The 18205-nt window shown below is 45.7% G+C and overlaps 4 protein-coding genes across 8 annotated transcripts in view; 2 read left to right on the top strand and 2 right to left on the bottom strand.

The window, feature by feature from the left end:
• Window positions 1-417: 417 nt before the first annotated feature.
• LOC144003711 (transmembrane protein 272) lies at window positions 418-2260 on the top strand. The gene is made up of 5 exons (XM_077500225.1): window positions 418-525; window positions 1134-1211; window positions 1281-1331; window positions 1411-1617; window positions 1796-2260. Exons 2-5 carry the CDS (start codon window positions 1148-1150, stop codon window positions 2002-2004), a joined length of 531 nt encoding a protein of 176 aa, XP_077356351.1. The 5' UTR covers window positions 418-525; window positions 1134-1147; the 3' UTR covers window positions 2005-2260.
• An 832-nt stretch (window positions 2261-3092) lies between these two features.
• pcolceb (procollagen C-endopeptidase enhancer b) lies at window positions 3093-9752 on the bottom strand. Its single transcript, XM_077501339.1, has 9 exons — window positions 9016-9752; window positions 8020-8128; window positions 7141-7399; window positions 6928-7052; window positions 4602-4738; window positions 3892-4517; window positions 3740-3820; window positions 3496-3666; window positions 3093-3390 (listed from the first exon to the last, which is right to left on the bottom strand). Exons 1-9 carry the CDS (start codon window positions 9219-9221, stop codon window positions 3260-3262), a joined length of 1845 nt encoding a protein of 614 aa, XP_077357465.1. The 5' UTR covers window positions 9222-9752; the 3' UTR covers window positions 3093-3259.
• rell1 (RELT like 1) overlaps window positions 6099-18205 on the top strand; it is a 25409-nt gene continuing 13302 nt past the window's right edge. For all 4 annotated transcript variants that reach the window (XM_077501340.1, XM_077501341.1, XM_077501344.1 and 1 more), the window contains exon 1: window positions 6099-6268. In XM_077501340.1, the coding sequence (XP_077357466.1) occupies window positions 6223-6268 (46 nt within the window). In that variant the 5' untranslated portion in view covers window positions 6099-6222. The remainder of the gene's footprint in view (window positions 6269-18205) is intronic.
• Window positions 9865-18205, bottom strand: part of per1b (period circadian clock 1b) — a 12550-nt gene continuing 4209 nt past the window's right edge. The window contains exons 3-20 of one of the 2 annotated variants that reach the window (XM_077501338.1): window positions 17943-18196; window positions 17126-17247; window positions 16847-17048; window positions 16562-16756; window positions 15810-15888; window positions 15562-15668; window positions 15333-15486; window positions 14984-15257; window positions 14503-14611; window positions 14253-14415; window positions 14066-14181; window positions 13850-13996; window positions 13385-13741; window positions 12528-13309; window positions 12036-12213; window positions 11715-11919; window positions 11483-11633; window positions 9865-10955 (exon numbers count right to left, since the gene is read on the bottom strand). In XM_077501338.1, the coding sequence (XP_077357464.1) occupies window positions 10659-10955; window positions 11483-11633; window positions 11715-11919; window positions 12036-12213; window positions 12528-13309; window positions 13385-13741; window positions 13850-13996; window positions 14066-14181; window positions 14253-14415; window positions 14503-14611; window positions 14984-15257; window positions 15333-15486; window positions 15562-15668; window positions 15810-15888; window positions 16562-16756; window positions 16847-17048; window positions 17126-17247; window positions 17943-18196 (3892 nt within the window). In that variant the 3' untranslated portion in view covers window positions 9865-10658. Of the gene's footprint in view, window positions 10956-11482; window positions 11634-11714; window positions 11920-12035; window positions 12214-12527; window positions 13310-13384; window positions 13742-13849; window positions 14182-14252; window positions 14416-14502; window positions 14612-14983; window positions 15258-15332; window positions 15487-15561; window positions 15669-15809; window positions 15889-16561; window positions 16757-16846; window positions 17049-17125; window positions 17248-17942; window positions 18197-18205 lie in introns of both variants that reach the window. The other variant, XM_077501337.1, reaches the window with a different exon arrangement.

The raw sequence follows: 18205 nt of genomic DNA, 5'->3' as shown, positions 1-18205 counted from the left end.
TAGAAATATAAGTAGCCCCAGTTCAGCTCCTACAACAATTTTATTGACATTCTAAATTTCTCAGGGCTCCCATGTATCGGTCATCACTCACTCAAGGTGCTTTTCTAATGCGGTACATTTTGGCTTACTAATTTCCCAAATGAGCTTTGATGTGGATCATCATAATTACATATAATTATAATTAAATTCATTACCGTAAAATAGATACCACTATATTTTATAATGGGACAGCCTGTATTCAACAAACATATTGTTCAAATTAAGATTTTAAATACTTTTTTTGTTTTTACTTACGTTTCGAGTTTGATGCTGTGTGGTTTAAAACAATTTAAAAAAAAATAAAAACAATCGAATCATTTTTCGAACAATTTTTTTTTCGATCACCTGTCAGCGGGCGAACCTACCCGCTGACGTCACCAGTTGACGTCCAACTACACGAGCGTGCCGCGCGCAGTGCGGTGGTGATTGGAAAAGGCGGAGAACTTCCCACGCGAACTCTGCAGGTGGTCGTCGGTGCCGGCTCAGGTAACAAGACGAAAGACTCACATGCGTGGATACGCGGGGCGTAAAATTGGCGATTGTTGTACGTTTGGGGGACAAACCGGAAGATAGTATACTGGCATTTTAAGTGGGGTGTGGTATTGAAACTTTCTGTTGACGGGCGAGGCTGTGTTGTTGTGAACCGTGACAAGAGTAAAACCTGTTTTGTATTGTTTATTCGTTGCTTATTTGAATGCACTGCAAATTGACATGATGTGCTGTTGCAAAAAACAAACACACGTTTTAATGTATTCATTAAACATAGCTCTAAAAATCTTGTTGTTGTTCCCACAGTTGCTTATTTAGTTGTTAATGTTGTCAACAAATATGCTCCCACAATCAACAAGTTTACACTTCACAAGGTGAATGCTACAGACAAGGATAGGACTGTACCTGTAATTTTGGTTAAACTGGCTCTGCTGGGAATGTGGTCTGACTGCTTCCATGTTCTATATCACGGCTGTCTATGACTTGTTTCATAGTTACAACACATAACCAAGCACAGTCAATAGAAATGTTATAATATGATGAGAATTGACTAATTGGGATCAAATGGAATATGTGAATTTAGTGTTATTCATCCTCAACTGTAGGTTTGATAGTCAGCATGTCCGACAGTGTCCCCGTGCGCCTCATCCGCAATGCCCCGCAACCGTCAATACCTGTGCTAGGTGAGACCCTTAAATTCTGCCTGCTTAAGTGATGTCACAATCCTAAAGTTCTCCTTGATGCCCCCGCAGTGGCCATAAAGGTGCTGTTGTGCATCATCCCAATCGCTCAGATCGCAATGGGTGAGTGACGCTTGAACCACCGAGATGACGTCAAAGCTGAACTGCATCTGAATTGTTGGTATGACCGTGGTGCCATCAGGCGCAGTGCACCTGGACGACTGCCCCCGCCAGCGCTACATTCCCATTTACCTGATCGTGGTGGGCGTCTTCTTCATGATGCTGGTGCTGCTTATTTTCCTGCCCTGCGCCCGGGAGCCCAAAGACGGCCCCCCGAACCCGCTCTGCCGAATCAGCTGGGGTTGTAACGCTCTGCTGGCGTTGTTCCTCGCCATTTGGTTCATCGCCGGTGAGTGCTCAACTTTTTAGCGTTTGGAGGCAAACAACTGCTTGTTACTACTACGGACATAAAATTCTACTACAGTGGCGTCTAATTTATAATATCAAAGCATTGTTTATTGTAATGCAGATTAAATTTTTGCTTGTTTGCTGAAAAATAAATACATATTCCATATTCTTTCCTCTAGGTAATGTGTGGATCTACTCTATATACAAGCCCAACTACTACAAGAACATCACAAACGCTGAGCCCTACTGCGATAAAAATCTCTACCTGTTCGCCTTCTGGACCACGACGCTGGTCTACATCTTGGTGGGTTTGACCGTGGGTGTCGGCTTCCTTGTCTTGGTGTGCTTTTACTTGTGCGGCCACGCCGACCCCGATGACTTCATCTAGAAGCCTGCAGAACTTTCATCTGATGAGGTTGCATCCAGATTTTTAATATTTTTTTATTTTTATTTTTTCTCTGTGTGAACTGATTTCAGTTCTGGTTACATCAATCACAGTTTGATCTTTTCTGAAGAATTGACAAATGACTGTCAAATTTAAATGTTATTTGTTTGCTTTGTGAGGACTTTGAACATGTAGCCACTAATGTTTAACCCTATGAAGCCAAACGCATCATATTAAATATGACATTTTGTGCCCTCTATTTTATGAGTAAAATATTTATTTTCCATTAAAACCCTGACGTATATGATCTGACACATGCATCGCACGGATAATCCATTAGAGGGCAGTATCTTCCAGCTGATGGCTTTCCCAGCGACCTTGCAAGATCGACCCAACTGAGAAAGGAGAGACACCTTATTAATAGTAAGGAATGTTCTTTCTGATTTTTGGAATTACTAATATGTTTGATGTCTGTTTATTATTATATTTTTGACAGTTATAAATGTACGAATTTAAAGACTTGTGACCGGCTGTATTAAATATGACACAAATCAAAAGTCATACATGGAAGTTGATTTAAAAAACCCCCAAAACAAAACATTTTTGGGGGGTTAAAAATGACCAATAAATACTCTATTTACAAATAATCGGTTTTTTTCTAATATATTTCATGGTTTAGGCTTTATAGGGTTTTAAACAGATTGCAAAAAAAGTGAGTACACCCTCAAAGGAAAAATATCCACATTGGGCCAAATTTGCGGTTTTCTATCCCAGGGTCATGTGACCGTGATAGTGTATATGCAAAAACTCAGGTTTTTTTCATGTCTTGTTTTTTTTTATTTTTTTATTATTTGATTCTCAAAGAATAAATTAACCTGTAAGATTGTTGATTGATTGTTGAATCAGGAAGTCTTGTACAACATTAAATAATGACAACTATGATCATCTGCAAGTATGATGTCAGATGTTTTGTTTAATAAAAGAATTCACCGTGTAAAGGAAATGATTTGGAAATATTAGACGTCTGGCTACGTTGCGTCATGGAAGAAGTTGTTCAAATTCAGCACAATAATTTGACATTTTGACCAGACAACAGTATCACATAGTTTATTGTTTCTTAAAACATAATTTACATACAAAGTTAACAATCAAGATTTATGCTTTAGTCTAAAGTATAGCAATAAGACTCTTTTGCAGAACATATTCATGTCTGTGGTGTGTTTTCCCCGCCTTGTGATTGGCTGACTTGGCTATGATGTCAGCATGCTTTGCTCGCCAGGATAGAAAGGGCTTTGACATGCACCGGCCTGTACAGGAGGGCGAAGCTGGACGGGGTCAGGAGGCCTTTTCCCTGGGGGTCCACTTTTCCCATGAGCACGTAGTTTTGGCCTGGGGAGAAACACGAGACAAAAACAATTGAAGCTTTTAAATACCCAAGTAAAGATTCTCATATTTGTTGAAGTGGTTCCGTTTATTCATCACTTATTGTCATACCAATGGTCAGCCCCGGGGATCTCTTGCACGTCGAGTTCAGTTTGACAGTCGCGGCTGGTCCTTCTTTGCTGATGTTCAGTTTTCCTGCCTTATAGGCTTTAATGAGAGACAATTCCACTGTGGCCGAACCTCTTGGACCTGGGATCACATCTGTAACCTTTCCAGCGATCACTAAAAGGGAGAAACAGCGTAGTCTGTATTAGTGTAGCGTTGACCAAGTCTGGAAGGGCTCATAGTGGCTTACCGAAGTCATTTGGGCAGAAGTTGGACTGCAGAGTTCCTTTCCTCTTGTAGACTTGTTTACACAAAGGGTTCAGTGGCAAAGCTGTGGCATAAACGCACGAAAATGAAGCAATCGTCAACAAACGCGCCCACGCAGACGATGCGTCAACTCACGTTTCTTGTTCACTGCTGGCTTCTTTGGGACCACCTTGTTCACTTTGGGTTTCGGTGTCACTTTAGGTTTGGGCGTGACTTTAGGTTTGGGCGTAGATTTGACTGTTGGTTTACTTTTAGGTGTGGGTTTCACTGGTTTGATCGCTGCTTTGGGAGTGGGTTTGATCTTGGGTGCAGGCTTGCGCGTCGGTTTGTCCACTTTGATGACTTTGGGTTTGGACGAAGGTTTCGTTCTGGGTTTGGGTGTTGTTTTTTTCACTGGCGCTCCGGGGGTGGGTTTAGCTGTTTTGGGCTTGGTCGTGGGTTTACGAGGCGGAGGCTTTATTGGGATCTTCACAACTGGTTTTTTGGCTGGTTTCGGGGTGGCTTTGGGTTTTGGCGTGGTTTTGGGTGTGGTTTTGACAGGTTTGGGGGTAGTCTTGACAGGTTTGGGTGTTGTTTTGATGGGCCTGTTTGGCTTCCGTGTCGTGGAGGGGGTCTCAGACCGATGGATGAAGTCTCCCCCGGCTGTGGGAGACCGAGCGCCGCGGGGCACGCTGTTATAGTGGGCCATGAAGCCATCTGAGGTCACGCTGAGGTCGGACACAAACTGGACGAGGAGCTGATTCCCATTGGTCACAATAGCCCTGTGGCAGACATAGATCAAATCTATTACTATAATGATTTGGTATTTTTGCAGATCAATTTCAGTCATTTTAACTCGAGCTCACCCGGGTTTCCTGTCGCCGCAGAACTTCCCGATTCTCCTCGAGTCGTCCCTCTCCCCGCCGTTGAACAGAGCCACGTAGTCATAGCGACAGTACGTGTCTGGTTCCAGGTCCAGCTTCTCAAACTTCACCTCGATCACCTGGCGAAGAAGTGACGACACGCCAACACAAACTGTGACATAAAATAAATAGTAAGCAGTCTGCTGGGGCGTGCTACTTTCCTGAATCCCACCGCCGCAATACAGAGGGGGGCATTTACCCTCACTCTCGACCTTGCTTCCTAATTCTTCAATCTATTGGCACGCACGAGCGTACACTCATAAGGAACTCTTTCATTGGAGCGAGAATCTCTCCTGGAGACGGGCCCCTTTTTGCAGGTATGTTCCTGCCTCTTCCTGCAGGCGCTCCAAAGCACCGCATTAGCCGCAGCTACCTAGAATTTGGAAACTTACATATGGAGCTGCCAAACTAACAAAGCTAACTTGTTTAGTGTCCTTTTTTCAGGTATCTTTACGTGAGTTCATTTTTCTGTTTGCTTTTTACATTTCACTCTAAAAGCAAGTTGGGTAAACAATTTGTCAAATTGGGTCAAGAATGGACCAGCCCCATTTTTTGAGTTATTTAACCCAGAATGTTGGGTCAAATGAATAACCCACAAACAAATTTTGGTGGGTTTCCCAACTTTATGGGTTAATTAAATAACCTAATTGAATTGGGTAAGAAATTAACCGACCCAATTTTTGGCAAATTAGATTAATAATGAATCCACACAGAACCAAATCTTTTTGCTTTGTTTTGTGGGGTATTCACTTGATCGAACTTTTTTGGTTAATTATGGTAAAAAAAATTTTTTTGAGCCAACTATTTTTAGAGTTTGCATTGTGTTGGTTACCGAAAGTAGGTACGACGGCAGCGGTTCTGACTTAAGCAGTAGTATTTTATTTATTTATTTATTTATTTATTTATTTATTTATTTATTCATTTATTCATTTCACATTTTTAATACAGAACTATGAATGCAGAACTCAACAAAACTAATCCAAGAGTCGACAGCATGACATAAATGCTTTCATACCGCTTAGACTTGTTACATTTACGGAATTTTAAATATATCTAACTTAAGAGGTAGTAACCAGACCGTATGAAAACGAACATTTCGGTGTCAAACTTTTATTGTTGTAACGCCCCCTTGCTTTTTCCGGTGTCAACTTCCGTCACCTGCGCTACAGAAGCATATTGAAATGATCGCGCAATGTCAAAGCAAAAAAGTCGGAGGTTTGGCTTCATTTATGCAAAAGGTGAACTTTTGCATGCAAGGGAGGTAACACCGCCCATCGGCGGGAGCGCGCAGTTTTGCGGGAATTGCGGTGGGGGTGGGGTGGGGGCGGTGTTGGGTGTTGGAACACGGCCAGCAGCGGCGGCCGGAAACGGCGCTGATGTGGGAAACCCGGAAGTCGGAAGTCCGTGGCATCTTTCTTTTTTTTTTTTTTTTTCTTTTTTCTTTTTTTTCTTTTTTTAGTCCGTGGCATCTACCTCCTTCCGCACAGCAGCAGCAGTCGGACTGGGACAAATAAAACAAAGCCCCATTCGCAGCCTTGCTCTGCCAGTATGTTTGAAATGGCAGATGACATCGATGACACTGACAGGAAGGAGCCTTTCCTCTTCTTCAGGTAAGTGTCATCATTTAATGCCAACACAAATCTTGCATATTAGTTAATTTTGGTTAGCAAACTTGTTAGTAAACACCGTTGCCATTCAACAGCATGTGTGTGACAACTGACAAACTGTAGCCTACGTGGGTCTGTATACTTCAACTTGGTTCTCACTTTCGACTTTGTGTGAAACTCAAATGTCGTTTATTTTTCATGAAAAAAATGTTCACAGGGATACAACAGAAAGGTTAGCTAAAGATTGTTTGCTTGGTTTCTTACCTATTTGGAATTTTCCTCATGCCTTGGGCTGTGTTTTAAATAGTCATAAAATGTGACGTGTTAAATGTTGTTGTCGTGAGCTGTTAATCAGAATGGGCAACTATTTAGTAACCTAAATATGTGCAATTATGTATTGTTTAGGCACTGATGTAAACTTTCTGAATTGTTATCTAAAAAAACAACCCAGCTTTTTGGTTGTTTTGTACAATAACTATTTTTGACCCTACAGTTTTTAGAGTGCCGTACAGTACTTTTGACTCCTTACATTTTATGCCATCTCATTGTCCTTCCTTGGCATTATTTTTGGGATTGCCCCTTAACCTATATCGTAAGCCGTCCGAAGGCTCATGTCTGAAACAAACACATCTAAAAGCATCTCAAGGTGTTAGTCTGCTCACGTTGCTCGGCTCGACCGAGATGTACCAGGAGCAACTGATGCCTGCTGGGTAGTTGGAGTTGGGCCAGTTGGGCGTCTGGACGGATCCCTGGGATTTGGTCAACCGCCCGCCACAGAATTGATTCTCTGTGGAAAGAAAAAGGGGGGAAACCACACCAAGTTGTGCCCATATAGTTGAAATATATTTGGAACCGCCACAAAAATGCCACCACACCTTCCACATGCGGCTTCCCCGCACGGAAGTAGGCCAGAAAGCCTCTCCCCCCCGTGGCCTCGTCCGACACCATATCCAGCATCATGGTGTTGGAGGTGGAGATGAGCGCTCCAGGCCGGAATGTCCCGCAGAAGCGGCCCAGTTTCTGTACCAGGCGCGTGTGGCCGTTGTAGACATCCAAGTAGTCGTAGCGACAGGTGGGCTCAGCCTCCATGTCGAATAGGCGGAAGGAGAGCATGACCACGTGACCTTCCGGAACCTTGAAAGACAAACAATGCTTTAATAATGTGATGTGGGTTAAAGAAACGGAACTACATATGATAACATAGCGTCTTGGCTCCCCTTGTCATATTTGATGGCCTCCTGAATAGTTTTGTTTGTTTTGTTTGTTGTTGTTCTTTCAAATGGTGTGAATGAGTGTTTTTCACGCAATTCTCTGAAGGAGATTCAAGCTGTTACTTGCCACAACCAGTTGGAGTTTGTCAAACTGCTTTAAAAAACAAAGAATTTCACAGAGTATTATATCACATGCGGACGAGCTAATAAAGTCTCTTCAAGAGCATCGCTAGTAGCGATGTATCAATTTTGAGACATGGATTATTTTTTTTGTGTTTTGCTTTCACTTGAGAGCAGTTTGGCAGATAATGAACATTTCAAGCTGTTCCAGTTGGAGTTTACTGTCAAACTATCCATTAAACAAGCTAGCTACAGTAATTGCTCACACACGCGGACAAGCTAATAATATCCTTGATAGTTGCGGTGCGAGAAAATGTTCAAGTTATCGTCTTGATATAGTTTTTGTGACATTCTTGTTTGGTGTGTATGACACGTACAACAATGTGACCTTGCATCAGAGATGGAAATAGATTTGTGACTCACAGTGATGTACCAGATGCATTGACTGTTGGCTTTGTAAGGACTAGGGAAGCCCTCGCTGGCCACGATGCCCGAATCGACGACCAGATCGCCCCCGCACTTGAAGACGGGCCTGATGGGACGTAAAGAAACATATGCTAGGCCACAATCAAAACGCAGCGACTTCAAATGCGGAGTTTAACGAGGCTGGGCGCCTGCAAATGTTTATATGTGCGCTGCAAAACCACAGTGGCACAGTATGTCTCTGTTTCAGAGCCGCTCGTCGCTTCGGCTTTTCTGGGCCCGGGAAAACTGTCAATCCACGGTTAAAAGAGATTAATTCAGCAACAAAAATGTAGAGTCTGAAACGTACTTTGGTACAAAAGTAAAAATGAGTTTCAACTTGACAATTATATTCAACAGTCGTTTTGATAATGTCAAAATGGCACCTTCCTTTATTCTGTTTTGTTTTTGTTCACTTGTAGCCTCTTTGTTTGGTGTGCTGCTGTACAGTAAAGCCACTATTTAGCCAGTTAGTCCCTCCCTTACAACCCACAGGAATTTGAATTAAAACCCTGTCACACAGCGTAGCAAGCAGTATCCTGTCGCTTACAGGTGCGTTTATATTCAAAGTCCAGTAAGGGGGATCCTACCTGACCTTTGATGACACTTTTGACCTTTCCAAATGAGATCACTTAAAAATAAATAAATAAATAAATAAATCGAGCATTTCTGACTTTGGTACAACTAATTTTTCAACATAGTCTGGTCTAAAAATAATGGTAAAGTTAATTTCAAAAAGAAGTTTGATCTGGAAAAACATTACACGTAGATTGCCTTTCTCACAAGCCAACCACATCATCTCAAAGCTGTAGCCTGCAATTTCTTCCACGCGCACATGCACACAGTCGTTGACCTGCGCACAAGTGGGTTTGTAAGCCAGGCTGCCACATACGCAAATGCGATAAAAAGAAAACATTCTCGGTGCGTGGAGTTGATCAACTAGGGTTAAGAACTCACCTGGTGTAGTTGCTCTGACTCTGAGCCGCCGTCCATCCCAGCGCCAGCGAGGAAAGCACACACACGGTCCACACCCTGACCTCCATCCCGCTGCCCTCTGAGATTTGGAAAGACGGCGGCGGCTGTGGGGAGCAGGAAGGAGGGACAAGCAGGGCAGAGGGTGGAGAGGAGGATGTGATGGCTGAGGATATTGGAGGTTCATTCATGTACAGTAATGCTGCATATGGCTTTTCTTCAGATGTGTGTGTGAGTGTTGGACAGAGTGCCACTGTTGGGTGTGTGTGTTTACTACTACACTACACTACACTACAGTCAAGTCTTTCATTTGCTAGCACTGCAGTTGAGCCGCAGTGATGTCTTGAAGGTGCTGTGAAACTGAGTCAGGCCCAATAGTGACAAGGCAGCAAAACGCCAATGATTGAATTGATACAAACTAGAAGAAACCATTTCCCATAGTATTTTATTTTTTATTTTTAACACCGGCCACCCTAGCAATGCAGCCACACATATTGCTCACACCAAAAACTGCCACTAGCCCAAATTGGGCTAATTATGAGCATTATTTGTTAGCGCGCAGCTTCCTTGCATCGTGTTGTCTTTATTGTAAAGAAATACAAACACATGCAGTGGATTTGGTCTGCTTAGTTAGTCCAAACAAGGGCATTCCTTTTGTCTTTTTTTAAGCTGTGGCTGGAAACCACAGCCCAATAGAAGGTTTGCACTTAGTACAGCAGCTTCTCGCTTGCTCCGGACACTTGCTTGTGTCCATGCCAAACCATGCAATTGAAATAGCCAGCAGATAATTTAACTGGAAATGAAAAAGTAAGGAAACACAGGGGGAAAGGTAAATCACATTTCAAGTCATTTTATTGTATATATATATTTTTTGTACAAAGAACTTCACACAAAAAAATTAAGCATCTATTGCATACAGCAGCGACGCCATGAAGCAGAGTATCACATGACCAACACATCACCACGGAGCGGGACAAAGAGGAAAAACGTGAACGGGATTGCGTCCCCCTCTTGCAAAGAAGCACTTCACCACACGTGAGCGCTCTTTACTACCCTAAGCAAGGCCCGCTTCACTAAAGTTAAGTTTTTGTATTTTATACAGCTCGGCCCGTCGTCCACTCTTAATTCGCAACAGGTGAACATATAAAAATATACACATTTTTACAAAATAGTCAGCCCGTCTTTCACTGTACTGTACACTTAGCGTCCGATTTATTTACAACAAGCCGACATGATTAGGAGCAATAGAGAAGCCTAATCCCGGCGACATTCATAGCTACGTGTCACAGAGGTGAACACCACATGGAACATTGGTGAAGCACATCTATCTGTACATAAAAGGTGCCTTATTTTGTGACGGGTCTTCCTACCTCAATAAATATAACCTACGAGAGCGGAGGACGAGGAAGGCGCATTGTGTGGCTTCCGTGACGTCTCTCACGTGTTGTCATACAACAGAAACGCCAGTCGGGAATTACTTTAGACAAGAAGTCCCAAACCTGAGTGCTCAAACATGGCGACTGCCTCCTGCATCTTGTGTAATGATGTCATTGTATGTGTACTTCAGGAAGGTGCACATTAAAAGTTATAAAAAGTAGTGCTTTATGTTTTCATCTTTGGCCGCTGACTTAGTGACTCATGTCAGACTGTGGCGGCTGAGCGTTGTCCACCGCCGGCGTCGCTCTTAGTTCGTCTGCGGTCACCGTTTGGCTGGTTTCTTGTGTTTTGCATCCTTCTTCTTCATCGTCTTCCTCCTCCTCCTCGGCAGGGCATTCATCCATGGCCACCTCTGATGAGCTTTTCTTCACCTTTGTGGCGCCCTCCTTTTGTGTCTTCACCATGGTGCAAAGCTCCATCTCGTGGATCTCCACGTCGTAGGGGGCGGCGTGGGGGACGCTTGTGGGAGACTTGCAGCCTGCGCAGCCCTGAGAGGAGCAAAGAAAAAAAACGTCTGAGTTGTATGTGCAAATCTCAGGTCCTAAATTACTTTGGCAAATTAAGCAAGTCCAGTCCCCAATTAATTTCAAGCAAGTGGAGTCAAGTCATTACTTGGTTAAGCCATCCTCAAGTTTTACATTGTAGAATCTGTGGCTTTAGAGGGCGGGGACTTGGCTGGTGAGGGCGTCAGCGTTGAGAGTGTGGTTGAGAGTGATTTACAAGGCTGTGTCTATCCTTGACCACATGAGGGGGCAGTAGGAGGATATATTATATTAGCTAATGACACTCCGAGGTCATTTTCATATAATTATATAATATAATTATACATAATAAAGTAATATATTTAATTTTAAAAGTGTCATTACAAACGTAATCGTATAATCATTTCAGCCAAAGCTTGGTTATCCTTAGGAGTGAGAAAAGAGGGGCACGCCTTCCTAAAAATGGTGACTTAAGTGCCAAGTCATGTGACTTGAGTCCCCCACCAGGGTCTGGTTGGAGTTGGCATACTCACATTGATATTGATGGCTCTGGGCAGGCGTCCTGTGCGCACCCAGGGGTGCACCTGACTCAGCTCTCTCTTCTGCTCGTCTGTGAAGCGAGGCTGATGCTTCTGCATGCTCCTCAGCACCTCGCGATCCTCACGAAGCACCGCCTCCACGTCCCTGTTAAACAGTGGCCGGATGCTACTGTAAAGCGTATGACCGTCAAGAGGCCAATCCCATCCTTTCGCCTGATGGTCGTACCTGATCGGCAGTTGGTAGGTCATCATGACCTTGTCGTCTGTGTTGGCCATCAGCAACCAAATGGGGTCCTGCAGGACACACTTGATGAACTGCTCCTCGCCACTGTCACCTCCGCCGCCCCCTGCTGGCTGCTTGCGGCCGTGGTCGTTCTCTAATGAGTCAATGCTACCAAAATATTTGCTGGTGTGGCTGCCTTGACTGCTGCCTAGATGGACACCAAATACGAAGAGGAAAACGTGAACGCAGAGTCAGACGATCAGAATTAGAACATGTTTGTACTCTGTAACAATAAATCACTGTTAATATGGGTTCTCTACTAACTGGTGCCAGAGGAGCAGCATCCATTAGAGCCAGAGCCAGAACCTGAGGACCTGGTGCCCGATGACCCGGATCCAGAGGCGGCAGAGCCGGTTCCCGAGCGAGAGTCTTCCTGCAGCAGCAGGTCCAGCAGGTCGCTGGAAGTTGACATGGCGTCGTTGTTGGACTCGTTAGCTTCCCCCTATGAGGTGAACAAACATGTGAACGGTGATTGTGGGGGATATGTTCCAGGATTGTAATAGTATGGGATTTTCCATTATAGTTAGTTTATATTTTGTTTTGACTTTTTTTTTTAGTTATTTAAGTAGTCTTTATTAACTATAATAACCTTAATATTCTAAATGTAGAAACCGCATATATATATATATATATATATATATATATATATATATAAACCACATATTTATGCAACAGACATGTAACAGACACACGCACAAAAACAAAAACAAATCTGAAGTACGTCCATAGTAAACGTCCATAGTAAACACTACTTACGTTCTCATTCTCCTTGGTGTTGTCATCAGAGTTCCTCGGTTTGGTTGAGCTCTGCACCCCAGCGGGGCCCCCCTGCACGGAGGGTGCGGTTTGCTGTGAGGCCACCAGCACGGTGCCCTCTAACCGGTTGCTCGGTGACTCCTCCAGCTGCAACAAATTCAGCGGGGAGGAGCATCGGGACTGGAAGAGGGGGGACTGTGCACCCTCGCGCTCAGCAGGGTTCTGAGTGTAGGACTGGGGGGTGCTGCTACGAGATGCCGCCCCTGTGCCAGGAATGGACACGGGGTTGCAAACGGTTGCCGGGACCGGGGCTTGGGCGGCGCTGGGGTAATTAAAGTTTTGACCGAAAAACTGCAAGGGTGCGGCGCCTTGCTGCGACATGGGCGCTCCCATTTGAGGGAACATGTAGTTGGGGAGAACCAAGGTCATCATGGGTGGCACCATCTGAGTAGGGGGGAAACGTGATGGATCTGGGACAGTCAAAGGCTGAGAGAGCGGCGGGTAGACCGGGTAGATGGGAACCATGCCGGGTGCAAACGGAACCGATGGAATGTTGGGCTGAGAGCAAACAGACGGCCAAGAGGAGGAATTTGTTGGGGCTCCCAGCGGCATGTTGAGGGGTCCGGCTTCCGGTCTGGTTCTGGGGTCTCGGTGCATTCCGGTGAGCCCCAGAGAGCTGTGCTGCTCAGACGACTCCTGGTGTTTCAGTCTTTTACCTCCACGCCCACGTCTGTGACTGGAGCCTCCCCCTGCGGCCGGGTAGTCGCGAGAACACCGCACCCCTAAAAGACACACGATGAGGAGACGCTCGAATCGTTTTGTTTTCATCCAGTGAAAGTTAAGAACGCGGAAGTTACCTCGCGCCAGAGGGTTGGCGGTGGGCGTGTGGCAGCGCACGGTCGAAGACGCCGTCTGATCGAAGACGCGCAGCTTGCTGAGGTCCTTGAATTGGTCCAGGAATGCCTGCTCCTCCTGCTGCGTGTGCGCAGACAGCACCTCCTTCGTCAATCCCAGCCGGCCGCCCCCGCCGTGCCGGCTGTCCCTCTCTGGCTGAGTTGGCTGCGATGCTTGAGGCGGCGGAGCGATGGGAGGAGGAGGAGGAGGGGGAGGGATGGGAGGAGTGGAGATGGTAGGTGGGCCATTAGAGGGCGCAGTTGGAGTGAGGTTAGGAGGAGGGTGTGTTGGCGTGCTTGGGGCTTCTTCCATCACGATGTCTGTCAAACAAACAGGAAATACGTTTGTGCAAATACTTTTTGATATCCCCCCCGCCCCCCACTAGCGATTGTGCTTTAATATATCTGGCAATTGTGGTGTTTCCAAACCTGACTCAGGTGGCTTCTTGTCTCCCACGTGCACGATGGTGCTACTGAAGCTACACTGTGATGTGACGGAGGCCACGCTCTCCGCCTTCATGGCCAACGTCAGCGGGGGCAGGGGAGGGGGTTCGCCTACCAGGCTAACTGATGCACCTGCAGGAGCAAATGACAAATGTGATACAGATGAACACACGCTGGAATTCATCCAGACTAGACGTTGACCTTTGGCGCTCCCGCCGGCTTCCTGCTGCTGTTTATCTTCATCGGAAGCTGATGTGCAGGAGGAGGAGCCACACTTCCTTTTGACTGTATTAGGAATGTTGCAGCTCTCCAGGTACCTGCAGTGCGTGGTTAAGAGGGTCAGTATGGATTGTAAGAAAATAAAGCTGACTGGAGTTCTGATGATTACCTTATGATGCTGTCGAGACAATTGATCTGTTGGTAGGAATATCCAGGTGGGGACTCTTTCTGGACAAGTGGTGCAGGCACCAAATCTTTCAGTGGTTTGGTCATGTCAGTGATGAGGCCTCTTATGGGGTCGCTGCTGATGGCTCCGAGACTGCTTGTGGCAACTAAAGTAGAAAAAGCACAGCTTCACACCCCATCTAGTATCGATACTTGCCCATTACTAATCCGTACGGTCTTATTTTAAACATTACCTGCACTGGTGTTTTTTCTTGGTGGCGGCCTGTTTCGAGACTCGATGAACACCTGCTGCCCGTTTGTCTTGACCATGTGAACATCTTTGCAGATCTGCTGGAAAGTCATCTGGAAAAACCAACAACCACAATTGGCTAACTAGGACTTTGGTAAAATGGACTGCTTCTTATATAGCGCTTTATCTACACCATATGGTGCCCCAAAGCCTCACATTCACCCATATTCATACACCAGTGGTTGACTGCTGCCATGCAGGGCGCTGCCAGGTCCATTGGGAGCAAATGTAGATTTAGTGTCTTGCTCAAGGATCCTTCGACATGGTCACAAGGGCCGAGGATCGAATCTACAACCTACCGGTTGGGAGACAACCACTCTACTACTGAGCCATGCCGCCCCCAGGCTTTTTTCTAGCATGGGAGTGAAAAATGATCAAATCCGCCTGTCCTGATTACCAGTAGAACCCAAACTCTTGAAACTCACAGGCTTGTGTAACACAACTGCAGCCGCGGCGTCGTCCATGGCGGGTCCGTTGCTGTCGCTGGATGAGGCGGCCGAGGCGCTGAGATGCTGCGGGTGTGAGTGGCGCGAGCCCCGTGACCCGCTGGAACCCAGCGAGCTGTAACCCTGAGACCCACCAGTGTGCACCGGCTGCACCAGCAGACGGTGGATCTGCTCGCTGAGCTGCACTATGTCGGGCGTGGTGGCGCGGCCCTCGCACCCCTGCGCCGCGAACACGTCCTCGTTCAGTGGGCTCCTGGAGAAGGAGAAAACGGTGCATTCAACCTCTTTTGTGTTTTTTGTGTTCTTTTGTGTTTTTTGTGTCGCTTACGTTCGGACTTTGTGGCGCCCTACGATGAAGGCCACCTTGCGGCTCCAGGGATTGACAAAGGAAGACCAACTGGTGTCGATGGTTAAGTATTCCCCGTTGCGTGCGCACATCCTCAACGGTGAATACTCAAACGGCTGCCCGGCAAACTGAAAGACTGCAGGGAGATTACAATCAGAGAGGATAACAATGTGGGCGGGGATTTTGCTAGAATATTGAAACCTCAACTCACTCTTCTCATGTATGGCCACCATAGTGGGTCTGTCTTCAGGGTGGATGTAAAGCAAGGTTGGGGTTCCCACCAAGTCCTGGGGCAGATATCCCAACAATGGTACCGCCCTGCATGCGGGTCATCACCGATACACAGCAAGAAGAAATGGAATGGAATCACAACGGTAGCGAACACAGCGCAGGTCTCAGCCAAGGAAGCGGCAGAAGGCAGCACAGCCGTAACGGTGGCATCATGGTTATGAAACTGACCTCTCATCAACTTCCTGGAAGAGGCAGCTGGGAGTGTGACTGGTGGTGAAGATCCTCTTGTCTGGAGGGATCCGAGGTGCTGATGGGAGAAGTTGCCAGAGAGGAGAGAGGAGAGAGGGGCATGTTTAGACACAAGCCGAGTGCTCACATGTTACCCGTCACATGTTGCATCCCAGGCTCTGGATGAGATGTAGCAAATTAATTTTTCAAATCAGTGTTGTCGCCACTCTGCAACCGCGTGAGCAAAACGTGGGAAGTCCTCACACTTCCAAGCCTGAACCTTTTCATCATTCTGGCACTGTGAGGGTTGGGTTAGTGTGACATTACAGTCGTTACCCGTGTCTGCTGACTGCTTCTTAGCATGCTCTCATAATTCGATGCATGCTTGCTGTTATCCAATATGGATTGTTATTGTTCTTCTTTTTTTTAACCTATGCGCCGTTATTCACTACAGCAAGATTCTACTTATTTTACTAATGTAGTTTTTTGCCGTGGTATTGTATCAGTATCTAAGTTATACCTTTTTCATTGCTGTAAAATGAGTTGGAAATAATCTAAATGTGTTTAGGATCATAGTTTGTGGTAGGGATGGCAAAAGCAAATATAAATATTTTAGGGCTGTATCAGTTACTCGTATTTGTAACTATTCGTGGCCGGGCTTGCTCCCCATTCCCCATGAACGCATGTCAGTCCTCAGTAACAGAACAAGAAATTGAGCCAGCTGTACATGAGAATTCCAAGTTAAATATTACCCTCGTATCCAGAGTGGACTCTTTCTGCCAGGAGCAGGCAACATGGCTGCGGCTCGGCACTGTCCGAATCTCTGATGGTAAGCTGGTAGGGCGTCAGACGAAACGGATAGTAGCGCATCTCTCCGCCCTGCCTCCGGCCGGCACTGATTCTACAGAACATGGACTTCTCCTGAGTGCAGTCCATAGCGGGTGAGGCTGAGTGGAGGAAGGAGACAGTCAAACATAATTGCGTGGCTAAATAAAGGCATTCCTGAGCACTAGTACTGCCACTGTGTCTCATCTCACCAGATCCGATACAGGAGGCCCACAGGGGCAGGCGGCAAGGCGCTGTGCCACTGTAGAACGTACTGACATCTTGTGGAGCTAAAAGCTCTGAAAACATGGTGCCCTGGAGACACTCGGGCTTACAGCGCAATACTGATGATCCCTGAGGTGACACGTACACGACCTTCCCGGACAGGAAGGACACCGCCATTGAGAATGTGTCCTGGGTGAAGGAATGCGGCCATTTTAGACATTCAGTTCAAACTGGATGAGTTTCCTTTCAACGATGTATGAACTTACCGTGTTTTTTAGTGTGTATTCTGAAGTGATGTTGTCCAGTTCCTCGATCGTGAAGGCAGACAAGTCCAGGCTACAACCGTGACACTCTTCCACACTCCACTGATGATAATACTCCTTATTGGCTGGATACATAAAACAGCAGATTAGATCTGAGTAAAACTATCTTGAGATTTACAATTCCAAGTAGTACTGGTTCTTTATATATTAACAGTATAAGTCAGTTGTTCTTAACCTGGGTTTGATAGAATGCCTGAGGTTCAACAGAGGTCAAGACACACACCCGACTCATATGATTCATGATGATAGGTCCTGTTTGGCCATTATTGGCTACAGCTGATCACGCTACATTGCTTGGCCTATCTATGCTGCAGATAATTCGGTGCGCTCCATGTGATTTTTTTTTATTTTTATTTTTTGATTGTAATCCCATCTTACTATGTCAAGTAAAAAAAATTAAGTCAGTTAGATGTGCAATATGAATTCACATGTATAATGGAACTTATGGTGTTCCACAGGGTTCAATTCTGTGGCCTCTGTTTTTTTTATTTATTTTTTTTTATTGTATCAGCTGCGCCTGGGTTCCATCTTAAGAAAGCTTTGGTGGTCATTTCAAAGGGCTCTATAAATATGGAGTGGAGCAATGTGAGTTAGTGCCCTAACTGCAGATGCCAAATTGAGCAATTCTGGTCCAGCACAACTTCCTTAACATTTTTTTTTATTCAATAAAGGGTTTGGTGAATGTTTGAGTGAATATTTCTGCTATAATTTAATTTAAGTTTATATTTATCTGTTGAATGAAGGTAAAAGAGACTCTCACCTCTGACTTGTCTGACACACTGCAGGGCGTATTTAAGTGCGTTTAGAGTGCTGGAGTGGCCCTTGGACTTGCGCTCAGTTGGCAAGCGGAGCTTTAGCTCCTTGATGGCCTTCATGAGCTCCTTCTGTGTCTGGACCCTCGCCGACTGATTGCTGCTGCAGCCAGACGTGGAGGGCGGGTCGTGTTCGGAGCTGGTCGACAGCAAGCTGTAGGCCAGTGAGCCACTTGGAGGTGACCGGCTCTGCGAGTTGGAGCTGCAAAGA

The sequence above is a fragment of the Festucalex cinctus genome, chromosome 16 (assembly GCF_051991245.1).
Source record: "Festucalex cinctus isolate MCC-2025b chromosome 16, RoL_Fcin_1.0, whole genome shotgun sequence".
Taxonomy (NCBI): Eukaryota; Metazoa; Chordata; class Actinopteri; order Syngnathiformes; family Syngnathidae; genus Festucalex; species Festucalex cinctus.
Note: the sequence above shows the minus strand (reverse complement) of the source record. Positions and strands in the feature narration are given on the sequence as shown.

Bases quoted from the DNA above. Each gene is read 5' to 3' on its own strand.
- LOC144003711 (XM_077500225.1), top strand. From the start codon at position 1,148: ATGTCCGACAGTGTCCCCGTGCGCCTCATCCGCAATGCCCCGCAACCG. The intron at 1,332-1,410 runs GTGAGTGACGCT...TGGTGCCATCAG, and splicing joins AATCGCTCAGATCGCAATGG to GCGCAGTGCACCTGGACGAC. The intron at 1,618-1,795 runs GTGAGTGCTCAA...TCTTTCCTCTAG, and splicing joins CGCCATTTGGTTCATCGCCG to GTAATGTGTGGATCTACTCT.
- pcolceb (XM_077501339.1), bottom strand. From the start codon at position 9,221: ATGAATGAACCTCCAATATCCTCAGCCATCACATCCTCCTCTCCACCC. The intron at 7,053-7,140 runs GTGTGGTGGCAT...TTCTTTCCACAG, and splicing joins GGGGAAGCCGCATGTGGAAG to AGAATCAATTCTGTGGCGGG. The intron at 4,518-4,601 runs GTGAGCTCGAGT...TGTCTGCCACAG, and splicing joins TGCGGCGACAGGAAACCCGG to GGCTATTGTGACCAATGGGA.